General features: G+C 38.6%; 1 protein-coding gene across 1 annotated transcript in view; it reads left to right on the top strand.

Moving 5' to 3' along the window:
• Positions 1 to 1,881: 1,881 nt before the first annotated feature.
• Positions 1,882 to 13,838, top strand: part of nr6a1a (nuclear receptor subfamily 6, group A, member 1a) — a 140,012-nt gene continuing 128,055 nt past the window's right edge. The window contains exon 1 of the mRNA XM_049578801.1: positions 1,882 to 2,158. Within this exon, the coding sequence (XP_049434758.1) occupies positions 2,092 to 2,158 (67 nt within the window). The 5' untranslated portion in view covers positions 1,882 to 2,091. The remainder of the gene's footprint in view (positions 2,159 to 13,838) is intronic.

The following is a 13,838-nucleotide window of genomic DNA, read 5'->3' as shown; positions in this document are numbered from 1 at the left end:
AACTAGAGTAGTTTAGCTTTAAGTAGGTAGGTTAATTTGTTTTATTGTCGTCAGCCAATAGCCAGCCAGTTCCAAGACCAGCTTCAGGTAAATATCAGCTGAAAACATATCTTTTTTCACATATTATTACAGCGTGACCACCAGAGGGCTCTACACACTCAACTATTGTTGAAAAATCTTCTCTTAAATACAAAAAAGTTGCTGCTAAAGCTGAATATGTAACAAATCTGACTCCTATTAGCCAAACCATGATGATACAGTGGCATGCAAAGGTTTGGGCCCCCCTGGTCAAAATTTATTTTACTTTAAGACTTTAATGAGTAAGAGATGACCTGATCTCCAAAGGGCATGAAGTTAAAGATGAAACTTTCAGCATTTTAAGAAACCTTGTCCCAACAATCAGCAGCCATGGGCTCCTCTAAACAGTTGCCTAGCACTCTGAAAACTAGAAGAATTGGTGCCCACAAAGCTGGAGAAGGTTATATGAAGATAGAGTTTTCAGGTAGCTGTTTCCTCAGTTTGTAATGTAATTAAGAAATGGCAATTAACAGGAACTGTGGAAGTCAAGTTGAGGTCTGCAAGACCAAGAAAACGTTCCAAAAGAGCTGCACATAAGATTGTCAACAAAAGGCAAATCAAAACCCCAATTTGACGGTAAAAGACCTGCTGAAAGATTTATCAAACTGGTGCACTTTTCTACTGTAAGGTGGTGCACTATTCTACTGTGCCCCCCCCCAAAGAAAAAGAAGAAAAAAAGAGGGGGTGCTACTAAGTATTGACCATGCAGAGTTCATCATATACTTGCTTAGCTATTCACAGTAAACTGACTTTTGAGGAGGGGTATCCAAACTTTTGCATGCAACTGCAGTATTAACATTAGCCTGTAAGCTTTTGGCTCGTGATAAAACGCTGTTTCTGGAATCAGAGTAGGACTTCATATCCCATAATGCCTGCAGCATGAAATGGCTTCGGTTATCTATGTGTTACGTATGTGCTGCCTTCAGGCTGTGGGAGTAATTGACACTCATGATAGGCTAAATCACGATAACATATCACGATGGGGAGGCGTATTAAACAGAAGATGATTTAACGTTTGCTTTTATTTAGAACAGACTAAGTCTTTTACACAATAAATTCAGTAGCATGGGGAAATGTTGAGCTCTCCAATGTTCACTGACACTTAGCAGTGACAACAAATTCACATAGCCCAGCCATTCACTCTGGTATGGAGGCCTCATAGATGTATAGGTGAACCTACACATCTACAGAAACATTTTTTGTGTCACATCCTGCAGAAGGTATGGCCCTTCTTTATAAATGAAAAAAAAAAATCAACTCTGGTTTGTGTGTTTTTATTATTATTTTAGTGCTTTTTTAAATTTATTTTTGCCTAGGCTACTATAAACATTTAGTTATTACAATTAGAATCAGAAATAGAAAATGATTTATTGCCAAGTAGGTGTTCACTTGCAAGGAATTTGCTTTTTGTTTTTCTAGTGCATACATACAATAAAAACTTACAATAAACATATTTAGAGGAATAAAAACAGTGCAGCAAAAATTTAAATAATTCATAATTCAATAAAATAATTCTCAATTAGTATTAACTAAATGCCTACGAATTTTACTTATTTATTGAACAAATAAATCAGATAAATTAAATTCTTGAGCAACTGATTGATAATAATTGAGTTTTTTTAACTGCAATTTAACTTTTTATTTGCAAGACGAAGGCTGTAATTTTTTCTTTAAAAATTAACATTTCAACATGACTTAGTTGGGCTACGTCTGCTGCCTCGTAATTGGATGAGAGAAAATTCCTATGTTCCACCCTCTTGACAGACCCTGAACGCACCACCATTGGGGGTGTGGATCCAGTTATTCCCCGCTGACTGGAATCTGTGGGCTAAATCATGGGACGGCGGTCCGAGCAGTGAGCCAGCCAGGCTGAGGACAGGGACAAAGCTTGAGTCACTTCCAGCCGCGTTATCACCACCTTCACCACTGTCAGCTCACCAGCAACAGCGTGCACGTTTGTCGGGTCGGTGAGCGGCGACGTCGGGCTGACTTGGGATCAGCCCATGCAGGAGGATGGAGATAGAGAAGAGGACGAATGGGTTCGACTACCCGGAGAGAAACAACGCCAAGTCCGTTAACGGTAAGCAAACACGACCCGGAGCATGATTCTGCACGTTCACACACACACAACACCACATGTGCTACACAACGCGGTGCTGCTGTCCCTGGCTGGGTCACACCTTTCCTCACCTCCAAACATTACAGCATGGCTGCACCCTTTTTGATTAGCCCCTATCAGTGCATCCATCACGGCTGCACGAGCTCTAATAGCCTGTCTGCAGGCACCTCTCAGAGAATCTTCAACAAACTGACTGCAGTGGAGATGAACACAGAAAGGAAGTATGAGTCCAGTATTTTGTCGTCATTTTGATCTACTGAAAAGAAATTTAAGACTACGAACAACAATTGATCCTAACGAGTGGAGTGAATGTCGTGCAGTCACAGGAGAGAGTGCGTGTAGTCATGAGCTGTAGGTGATTTGGTATGTACCCTGTATTGCATCATGGAAGTGATGGAATTGTTTGCTTGCTTCTTGAACTTTGTGTGTGTGTGTGTGTGTGTGTGTGTGTGATAGCTGGAGTTGGGCTTGCTGGGAACGGAGGTCGGAATGTTTTTATTTGGAGGTGGCCAGTCAGGCTCGAGGAGATCGTAAAGGGTGAACTTTTGAACTTGGAGAACGCCCTGAAGCCATTAGCTGTTTAGTCCCCAAAATCCGGTGTTGGATGGAAAGACGGGAGTGAAGTCGAGGGGAAGGAAAGGCGATAACTAGGCAAGGTGCGTTCAGAGCTGGTTAATTGTCACATTTATTCATCTCACAGCTTTTAGATGACACATGGCTTTGCTGATACATGCAAAGATCATAAAAAACTTTCCCCACTGCACACGTGTCGTTCAGTTTGCTAAGAATGTTGCAATTCTTGGGATGTTCCATACTGACCTGTTCCAGGCCAAAACTAAGCCCCACAATGCCTTGCAGCAGTGTCTGTCTCAGGCGCCAGTCTCATATCGTGCGCCCATGTGGGTGACTGAAGATTTATTGACATTTCCAAGATTAAAATTCCTTTAACTCCGCCTGCTCTGAGCACATACACAGTGACCTGTAACACAGACTGTGTTTGTCTGATCGGCACTTCTATGTCTGTCACTTGATTGTAGAATAGCAGACTTAATGAGCCCAGTTAAAGATACATGAAGGCCTGCATGGAAATGTGATGGCTTTGTCATGTCCAAGAAAGTTTGCATAAAAAAATTCTAACAGTTACAAATTAGACAGAAAACATCTTTAAATAGATTAGAATTATTTTAAAACCTTTATTTAAAACAAGGTATTCATCAAAAGCTTATTTTTGGGCTTAGAATCATATCCCACTGAAACAATTTTTCAATTAGTTCATGCACAGAAAATAAACTGACCCAAATTCTAATGAATCACTTAACATTTCAAGTCTTTTATAAGCCAGAAAAACTCAGAAATTGTCAGCTTCTGGAGTAATGACATGCTCTCTTCCTGTTATTTAAATATGTTTGAGTTTTGGACTGTTGGTTAAGACATTTTTAGGCATGATGTTTGGCTTTAGGGAATTGTAACAGCCATTTTCTTTTATTATTTCTAACATTTTTTAAAACCAAATTAATCTATAAATTGAAACAGTAAAAACAGATTAATCTAACCCTACATTAATAGCTTCAAAGATTTAAGCGAGTAAAACAAAAAAATAAACAAATACATAAATAAGCAAATATACAAATAAATAGGCTTAGCAAATAAACCCAGCTGATAATGGTGTGAACCAATGAAAGTTGAATATGTTTGGAAAATGTTTTGTCAGCCTTTTATTTTGACATAATTCATTTCAGTAATTTTCAGTCTAGTTTTTCTTATTTCCAAAAGGCTGATCAAATAATCAAATTAAGAGTTTTTTTGTCCCCTTTAGAAAATCACACATTATAATAAATTATTTTGTAAACTAAAAAAAAGAGAAGATGGCACTTCTTAAAATTATTTTTTTGTAATTTGAAAATTTACAGTATAATAAATGTTTAATTATGTAAAGCGGTTGAGCACTTTCTGCTGTGCCAACACACCTGATGACAGAAGCTGATTATCCTGGTGTACGAAAGCCTCTTCAATACATAATTATGTAAAGCTGAAATAAGTAGTCCATTAAATGATAATTTGATCAATAGTATAATCAATAACTTTTTTGAGAATCGATTGATCATTTCATCATTTCATTGTTGTCATCAACCATTGTTTATTCAGGGAAAACTGACTGAGCATGAAACCCTTTTACAGGTTTGAAGGATAAAAGAACTGCAGTAAAGTGATGAAAAAGTCCATAAAAACAAACATCTGGCAGCAATGTCTGTTCAGGATGATGAACAGCAAGAAAAGCAGTAAAAAGATAAAGAAGTTAAATAAAAAAACAAATGAATAACAAATGAAGGATATATACCAACAATAAAAATAATAAAATGTATAAAGTAAATGTTTCTAAATTTACTAAGCAGGAACACCGTTCAACAACCATGTCATCTGGCATATACCTAAAATGATATGAAGACACGTACCTGTCTAATTTCACACATCCTTTGTTGTATTTAGATAATTCATCAGGCTCATTACTGATCTGTGGGGTTTCAAGGGATAAAAGTTCCCGACATTTGTCAAGCAAAATGGCCAAACATTCTCTGGTTCAAGCTTTCAGTTGTGATGATTTGCACTGTTTTTGATTTTTTTTTCATAGTAAAGTGCACAAATCTCGGTTTTGCACTTTTGGAAAAAAGAAAAAAACACATCACCATGGTCAGTCAGATGGACATTTCTTACTATTAACCTGACATTTTGTAGCTCAAATCTTGATTCAGTTAATAGAGAAAATAGGCAGGCAGCTTTATTTCTAAAGCACAATCCAAACAGAGACATTCAGAGTTCTTTAGGCAAAGAAAATCATATACAGTATACAAGAAATAGTCGTCTGATTAGTCAGTAAAGAATATAATTGATAGTTGCAGCCGTAAAGGAGCGACAGATGTTACAGATGTTAGAGTGCAGCTTGTTAACTGCTTAGAAGTGTGGAGAAGTCTTTCTGCCACCTCACATTGTACCACAAAAAACAAAGCAGTCAAAGCCCCCTTCCAGGCTCCTCTTCATAACCACGTTTAAAGAACAAACTCAATTTCCATTGATCTTTGAATTGACCAGGAATTTGCCCCCCCCCCCGGATCGTCTGTGCTCACTGAACTGTGCTTCTTTTAATGTAATTGAACTCAGTAGAAGAAGAAGGAGCAGAGAGAAGGAGAAAGGCAGGTTGGGTGGAGGAGTGCCCTATCTGTGTGGATCCATGTTTGGGCTGCGGGGGTTTGCAGGCTGGCATGGCGGGGCAGATAGACTGAAATGAAGTGCTTTGTCAGCCCTTGCTCTGGCCTGGGGTCTGTTCTCTCCCTCGGGGCAGGGTGAAGGGGGATGGCTGGCAGAAGGTGGGGCAGGGACAGGATGTGAACCCTCCCTGCTGTGATGCTTGAATGGTGAGCCAGGAGGAGTACAGTAAAGGAGGAGGGGCTGCTGGTGGTGGTGGTGGGTGGAGGGGTTGGGGGTGGGGTTGGGGGCCACGCAAGCAGATGTGATCCATCATGTCGTGTTTTCTTCTTCTTAACTTGACTCCCTTCCCTATCAGTAAATCTGTATCAACAACAGCACTGTGACAAGAGCTGCAACCTATTCAGTTTTCTTCTATATTCTGAAAACATAGTGTTGTGTTAATAACTCTAAGAATATGCTGAACACTTGACAAATCAGGGCAACTAACACTTCCATGAAGTAGATTCTATAAAATGGTGAAAAAAAAGCAAAATAAGTTTCTCACAGCAAGCAAGTAAAACTTATATAGCTCATTTCAATTCAGATGACGTACAAGTTACAGACACAAAACAAAGCCGATAACCAGTGAATCAAATCCATTAAAACTAAGAATAAAACCTCATGAAATAATAATTTAGATGAAGAACAAACCAATAACAGTTACGAAAAACATGATTCAAAACTAATAAGAATTTGTTAGAATTAAATAAAATCATAATACTCAAAGTAGACAGTTAACATAGGATAAGCCATATAATTTGGAATATATTTAATTTAAAACAAAAAAAATGGAAAAATAAGAAACAGACCAATAAAAGATGATAAGCTACAAGTAAAGCCAACAAAATAAGATAAAGTAATAGATAAACCAATAAACCATGGAGTAGAAAAGAATATAATAGAATATCTTTATTGTCATTGTACATGTATAACAAAATTGAATGCAACCGCCTCAGTGCAAAGATAAGGAAAAAAAGGAGCTTATAAAAATAATAACAATCAAATAGTAAAAAGTAAAACAGTAAACAATATAACACTTGAAAACACAGAAAAAAAACATGCACGGTATTCCGCTTATTGCAAAAAATCCTTATATTGCACTCATACATATTGCCACAGTCAAGACTTTGTCCACTCATTAGGTGCAGTTGTTGCTTTTGGATAAAAGCTGGGGTTTTTTTTTAAGCTAATTAGTGGTGAAATAAGATCCTTTTTAGAAACACAGATGTGTTTGAGAAACAGGCAGGGCTGGTTAGTTTTCCCTTGTCTTTCAGGATTTTCAAGATTTTCAGATTTTACTTTTCAACAAACAAAATGTATTTTCAAGTAATTTATCAAGTATTTTGACTTCCATTTAGACTAAATGGAAGATGTGGAAATTAAAAAAATATATGCATAACAAATCTAGCAAAGAAAATCAATCTGATGTCTCCTTTGTGTGCTCTGAATTGGGCCTATAGATTATCTTTACAGTTTACTGAGTTTAATACTAAATGATAACTGTTTCTTTGCCAGCGGCTGCTGTTATTCCAATGCAAATTTTCCTTGACAATGTGTTGAAACCAAGAAAAACAGACATTGATAAGGTCTCATGTTGCATTGGTTTTTTTGGGGGTTTTTTTTGAAAAAAAAAAAAAATAAATAAATAAAGGGAAGTGTTCTCAGTTTTTCACTCATTTCAAATGTGGTGAAACAAGAAGGTAGCCTGAATTGAAGGACTCCACACACTCCAAGATAATTTCACCAGGTTTAAGGAAATTCTTCTCCCAGGCTGATTAGCATTTCAAACAACAGTGATTTATCTCACAGCATGCTCCACAGCAGATGGTTTCACCATTTCAACACTAGATTTTGACAAATGAGAGGATCTTAAAGTGTTATCAGACTGAGCTCCTGTAGGTGGTGTAACAACGAGAAATCAGTGAGGAAAAGGTCAAAAGTAAAGTCTAATCATTTGACCCTGGTATAAATTGGATTTGTCAGGTTTTATTATAATGCTGCATAAAAAGAAAAACATCATAACGCAGTTCTGTTTTTTGACTGCTTGCTGAACAATTTCACAGTAGTAAGACAATAAATCATACTTTGATTTAGCAATGTTTTTTTGATGAAGGATTGACTTGAATGATTAATTATTGGATTCTGTTTTAGTTAAAGTTAAAAAAAATGTTAAAAAATAAAATCAGAAATGTACCAAAGTTCTGACACGTTCACAAAGTACAAAAAATGGGTAATTCATTTGAGAAAACACTCAAAGACATTGATGCATTGAAAGATATTGTCACCTATCAGACTGCTATTTGCACATATACATTTTAGTAGATATTATACGTGTTGTGAGTTAATGTTTCCATTTAGATACCTATATAAATAAATAGTGTCTGTCCCCTCCTCTAAATATCACTTACCTTTCAAAACCACATGAGTAAAAATTCATATACTGATCTATTTGACTTCTGAATTAAACTGTTGGCTTATTGGTTGGTGGAACTTTTCATTAGATGTTGTGTAGTTGCTTTTGCACGGACAATTATTTATGTAAATTTGCCATTTTTGTAAATTAAATTTTATACTTTCCTTTCCTTTCCTTTCAACACTAGAGTTTTTGTCATCCTCTTCATCTTCACAAGTGAACCAACTGGTTAATGTGGATTTTCGAAGGAACAAAGACAAAGATAGAATGTGAATAAAATAATTGGATCATTGAATGGTGAGAAGTTAGTGTGAGGAATGAGGCCAGTGTTGCTGTGGAAGGCCCTCCTGTGTCTGAGAGGTCCACAGGCTGAGTGTCCTTCATCCTGATGCTGCTGTTTCCAGGCAACAACACATGTGTAGTCAGAATGATGAGGGTCAGATAGTGATGTAACAACCACACAGGCCTACGCAACACAACGCAACGCAACACAACACAAGGCAACACAACACCACACAGCAGGCTCAGATGAGTTCCAAGTCATCCTCCTCTCTTGTCTTATCAGGACAGCATTCGAACAGTCCCATCACACTGCAGTGTCACTTTAGCCACATTAGCACACAGACACTAACCCTTTTTAGATAGGAATTGTGCAAATTTGCAAGGAAGTCTAATCAGTCTTTTTCAGCATTGGCAGTATAAAAACAAAATCGGGGAGTGCAGCAAAGTGCCGCCTACCTACTTTTGTTTATACAGAATGCGCTTTTTTCGGGGCACTGGGGGGCATGAGCAAGTAAGAAAACATGTAGCTCAGCGTGTGACGTAAACAGTGACGTGGGAGGGAAGCCACGGCTAGTCAGTCCTTCGGCAATTCTCTCTTAAGTCGGCTTGTTCTTCACCGTTCCTGTCATCCGCCAGTTAAAGGGATAGTTCGACATTTTGGCAAATTCACCTATTGCTGTAATCCCTCTAGTGATATGAGTAGGTACATTACCTTTAATTGTCAGTGCCTGCAGTTCTGAGATCGGTGGAGCAGAGCTGCCCGCTGCTTAGTGCACAGAATGGAGGTGAATGGTACAGCCCCTTATCTCCCTCAAAACTAATCAAATACACCATCAAATGACTCCAAAACGCTCTTGCGGACAACTTGTAGCTTACACATTCACCAGGCTATGAAATAATAATGTAATATTGTGAGACAGAGTTGTTTCGAAGCCAAATGCAGAGCTGGAACTACATTCCAGACATACAGTACTTGCTGGGCGGAGTGATTTCAAACAGCGTATGTTTAGTGCAGTTACTCCCATCATCAAAACAGCAAGTTTGTTGAGAAGAAGCCAGAATATACAGAGGAAGAGTTACAGGTTTTGGAGGAAGAGAGAGCAAGAAGAGAGGTTGAGGCTGCTGAGCAACCAGGGGCTGAGGGGAGACCCAGAGCCGGTGGTGTAAATGTGGGGCTTACTGGCCACTTTATTAGGTACACCTGTGCAATATAAATATAGAGTACACCTCAAAATAATCACCGGAACACGGGGAGAACATGCTAACTCCACAGTCATAAATCTCCTGAAGGAACAAGAACATAAAATGTTCCCTAGCAGTCTGTTTATTCCCAACAATAAGAAGTAATGCCAGTCACTTCACTATATGCTTTGGGCAAGCACTTATCCATAACATAACCACAACAACATTTACATTTTAGCCTTATTTACCATGCTTGGGTTGTAGGCTAATGTTACTCAACATGGAGGTAACATTACAGCAGAGAGATTGCTGAGCAAAATACACAATGATCACTTACCACATCTGCTCGTTTAGTGATGCCGACAGATTTACAAAAACACTTTCCTCAAACCTTCTGGTGTGTCCAGCTGACGATACCACAAATGGCTACAAGCAATAACAACGGCACTGTCTCAGCTGCGCACTGTGTCACTCCGCCCAGTGGTTTACTCAAGAAAGTAGTTCCGAGTATTTGCTTCATGTGTCGTAATGTTACTTAATTATACATTATTATTTCATAGCGTGGGGAATGCGCAAGCCATGTGTTTTCCACAAGAGCGTTTTGGAGTCATTTGATGGTGTATTTGATTAGTTTTGAGGGAGAGAAGGGGCTGTACCATTCACCTCCATTTCAGCGGGCAGCTCTGCTCCACCGATCTCAGAACTGCAGGCACTGACAATTAAAGGTAATGTACCTACCCATATGACTATAGGGATTATGGCAATAGGTGAATTTGCCAAAATGTCGAACTATCCCTTTAATGGCTTCTTCATTTGAGAGGGCAAGGAGGGCGCGCAATTCCTTGTCTCCCCAGTTACTCATCTTTACAGTGTCTGTCAGGTTTGCGTTTCCCTCTTGCTACTACCTGCTTATTCCTGCTATCAGCTGTTTCCTGTTTATCCACCGGCAGTGGTTCGCACGTGCGGCATCATCAACAGCTCCTCCCACAAGTCTTCAACAGCCCCTCCCGTTGCGGAAGGCCGCCTTGGTCTGTTTAAACTGAAAGAGTTCCACCAATATGACTACCCTACAAGGCAGAAAATTGGGCACCTCGGATCAACTCGCCATTCCGGCTGTGTGTGTCTAAACGCTTGCAGTTTGCCGGCAAAACAGCCCAACATTCACCAAAAATCTGGCAGTGTAAAAGAGGCTACTATGTAAGCTGACAGTTTAGGCACTTTTTCATTTTGAACAACTGTAACATTGTTGAACACTGTAAAAAATGTCATGTTACCAATCAAATTCATATTCTTGTAAACCAGTTTTTCCACTTGTTTCTCAGCTGATCTTGGTTCATTTTTCCACACTAGTGCTGCAACCTGCTTTGTTGTCTCTTTTCAAGATACTGACCCCCTGTCTTTGAAAAATAGGAAAGCTCTTTCTACAAAACCTTTCAAAAATATAGTTAATTGTTATTTAAATAGGCCTACCAGAACTTTGCTCTAATTAAACCTAAAATTGGCAGAACCATAGTACCTGATCTGATATCTGACAAGTGTTGATACTTTGGGATCTGCCCATTGGTTCGACAGCCCATTGTTTCGACCATATTAAACTCATTGTTCCGAAGTCCGTTCCGAATTCATCATGATTCCCTGTGGTTAAGGTCTGGTTAGGTTTAAGGACAAAAACCACTTGGTTAGGGTCAGGAAAAGATCATGGTGTGGGTTAAAATGAAAAAGAAAGTGACAAACACATAAGCCGTGAGCCTGCTCCGCCTCAAGCCGGTCGCGGTGCACCATACGCCCGCCGTGAGCCGTTCAGCACCGCGGACAGTTGGACTAATGGGATGTCGAACCAATGGGCTGTCGAACCAATGACATGGACCCGATACTTTGTGCTCTGGACACAGGTTGGTCTGTACCAAGAAAGTACAAATATTCAACACCCAGCACAAACTCTGGGAAACCTTTTCTTTATCTAAAATGTTTATGGTCTTTATCCTTTAATTCTTTTAAGTCCCTTATACTTTTTGTGCTGTCCTGGTTGAATATTACAGAAAAAAAGAAAAAGGTCATGCAAAACAATTGCCGGCATTGTATGTTTCTGCGAACTGCAGATACATGTACGTTACTTTTGTATGTTTCACATGTATTGTATCAGCATTTCTTAAGTGATATAGTTCTAATTACATGCGTATAAGTTTCTCATCAGGAGGTCCAGGGGATAGTGGATGGCATGAGACCTTGGTGAGTCAACTGCCAAGCAGTAGACCAATGTTCCACACATTTTCAACCATGTTCATGGCACCAAAACTGGATATTTGAAGCCAAAACATGTTAACCGCAGCATGGTTGCAACATAAAATTGAAAATTGAAAAGTTAAGTTTCAACAAATCTGCTACATATGAAATGTACAAATGTGCCACACCGTGGTTTGCAGAAATGTACAATGCCAACATTTTTTCTGGCGACTGGGTTGTTTTAATTCTAGCAGCAGCTTCCAAGCCCCATATTTCCAACTATCAATAGAAAGATGCAATTAAAATAAAGTAAATAAATAAATAAATGTAAGACTTGAAAGTTCAAATTTAGGTCAGCTTACCCATATCTGTACAAACCACTAATGTTTGATTTTTGGAACAGTGCAGTGCACAGTAGCTCCAACTGTATTTATTTCCATCAGTGAATGGCCAGCTGGTTTTAAACTGGCACACCCACTATTACAAACATTTAGTTAGGTTTGCATTGTGAACTGAAAAACTTATGATAAACCATGAAGTGCTTAGAGAACATTACTTTTTTGTGATCATTTTTTTCATTCCAATTTTTCTAGAACAAAGGTTTAATCAAAAGAATGTGCAGAACAATGCAATGCCACGCATTTCCTTAAAACTAAACACTGTACCAAACGTTATCCACATCTTATATTTAAGGATACACTGTGACAAGAGGAATCCTTACACACATGAGATCTATTAATGCAGTTGCTACATCATTTCAGAAATGGGCAACAGGTGGACAAACCCAGACCATGTGGATAAATGTACCCTTAAAGAACATTCCTGTGGGACAAACTGTAGGTGACTGAATCTATAAAGTTATATTTAATTAGAGGTGTAATGTTTTGATTCGATTCAATCAAAGTCATGCTCAGCATCCTTAAGCACTTTCTTTTACTTATAATTAGGGCAGCCTGCAACTAATATGACAAAATTTATTTGCTCGATAAATCATGTGATCTATAAGATGTCAGGAAACTCTGAAAAATCCTTGACAGTTTTTCTCATTCAAATGTCCAGCTATCCAACTGCCAAATATATTTAGGTTCTAATGATGTAAAACTGAGAAAAGCAGAAAATACTGACCTCAGAAATTTTACGTGTTTTTGCTTGAGAAGTGATCAATTGATCAATGATCAGTTTACTAATTTCAGCTGTATTCAGTGTTCAAAAACCAAACAACCAAATTGCATTTACATATCACTAATGGAAGGATGGAGAAAGAAAAATTAACTGATGAAAATTCTACATTAAAAAACAGTGACTCAAGTGAATGGTGCCATTTAAAGGTGACAGGGTGAGTGTTTACTCAGCAGTTTATCGTTTAGTCTTTATGACTTTTTTTTTTTTAAAACATGTATTTATTGAAGGTTTTCTCAGAGTTTTACAGAGAACAACGAAACACACAAGGCACATGTATGGACACAAAAATGGACTTTAAAAAACGCAAGCCTAGTTGTTGTAGTATCTAGGATATAGCTTTGAATATATGTCAGTCCATGAATTGACATAAATCCAGGAGTACCCTAACATAAAACATGCACAGTACCCACCGCATACCCATATACTGGGCTTACAAGTATAACAATTGCATTGCACTAGCATAATGAAAAAACAAAACCATCCACATCCTTATTGTTTCTCTCAAGGAAGTTATAAAAGATGTTCCATAGTCTTTATGACATTTGATGCCATGAATATAAGCACTCACCAAACTGCTCTCATTTTCTTAGAATTTGTCAAAGCATTAAATTGACTGAAATATTTAATTTCAGGTAGTTTCAATACATTTTATTAAAGTTAACATTTGCATCATCTAGGAGCACTGCTCTCCTTCTCACACCGAGCTCTCTTCCCCCGAGGCTGTGCTGGGATTTTGTTGTTGCGTGGACTGTGATGGACACGTGGGGGAGGTGGCAGTGAGCACTATGGGAATGGTGACCAGGGTCAGTGGGATGTTGCTCTTGAAGCATTAATGGCCTGCTCTCTGCTGACCTCCCCATAACCCAAGAAAGTATTTACAGCCTCCACTTGATCCATGAGCTACAGGCTGGGCTGGCAGTGAGGCTGCTCTCTGAAAGCTTTTCTAGCTTGATACTGGCACAACCTGAGGCTCAAACAGCTGCTAATGAGCTGCAGGGAAGGATGGGGGAGGAAGCGGCACACTGCCATAAAGCATATTTTGAAGGTGAATACATTACAGTAAGTATGGGGGACAGTTGGTACAGTGACACTGGTGATCTGTGAGCCACGCTTTTG

This window comes from Epinephelus fuscoguttatus, linkage group LG6 (genome assembly GCF_011397635.1).
Source record: "Epinephelus fuscoguttatus linkage group LG6, E.fuscoguttatus.final_Chr_v1".
NCBI classification, from domain to species: domain Eukaryota; kingdom Metazoa; phylum Chordata; class Actinopteri; order Perciformes; family Serranidae; genus Epinephelus; species Epinephelus fuscoguttatus.
The sequence above is the reverse complement of the archived record's forward strand: the minus strand, read 5'-3'. Positions and strand labels throughout refer to the sequence as shown.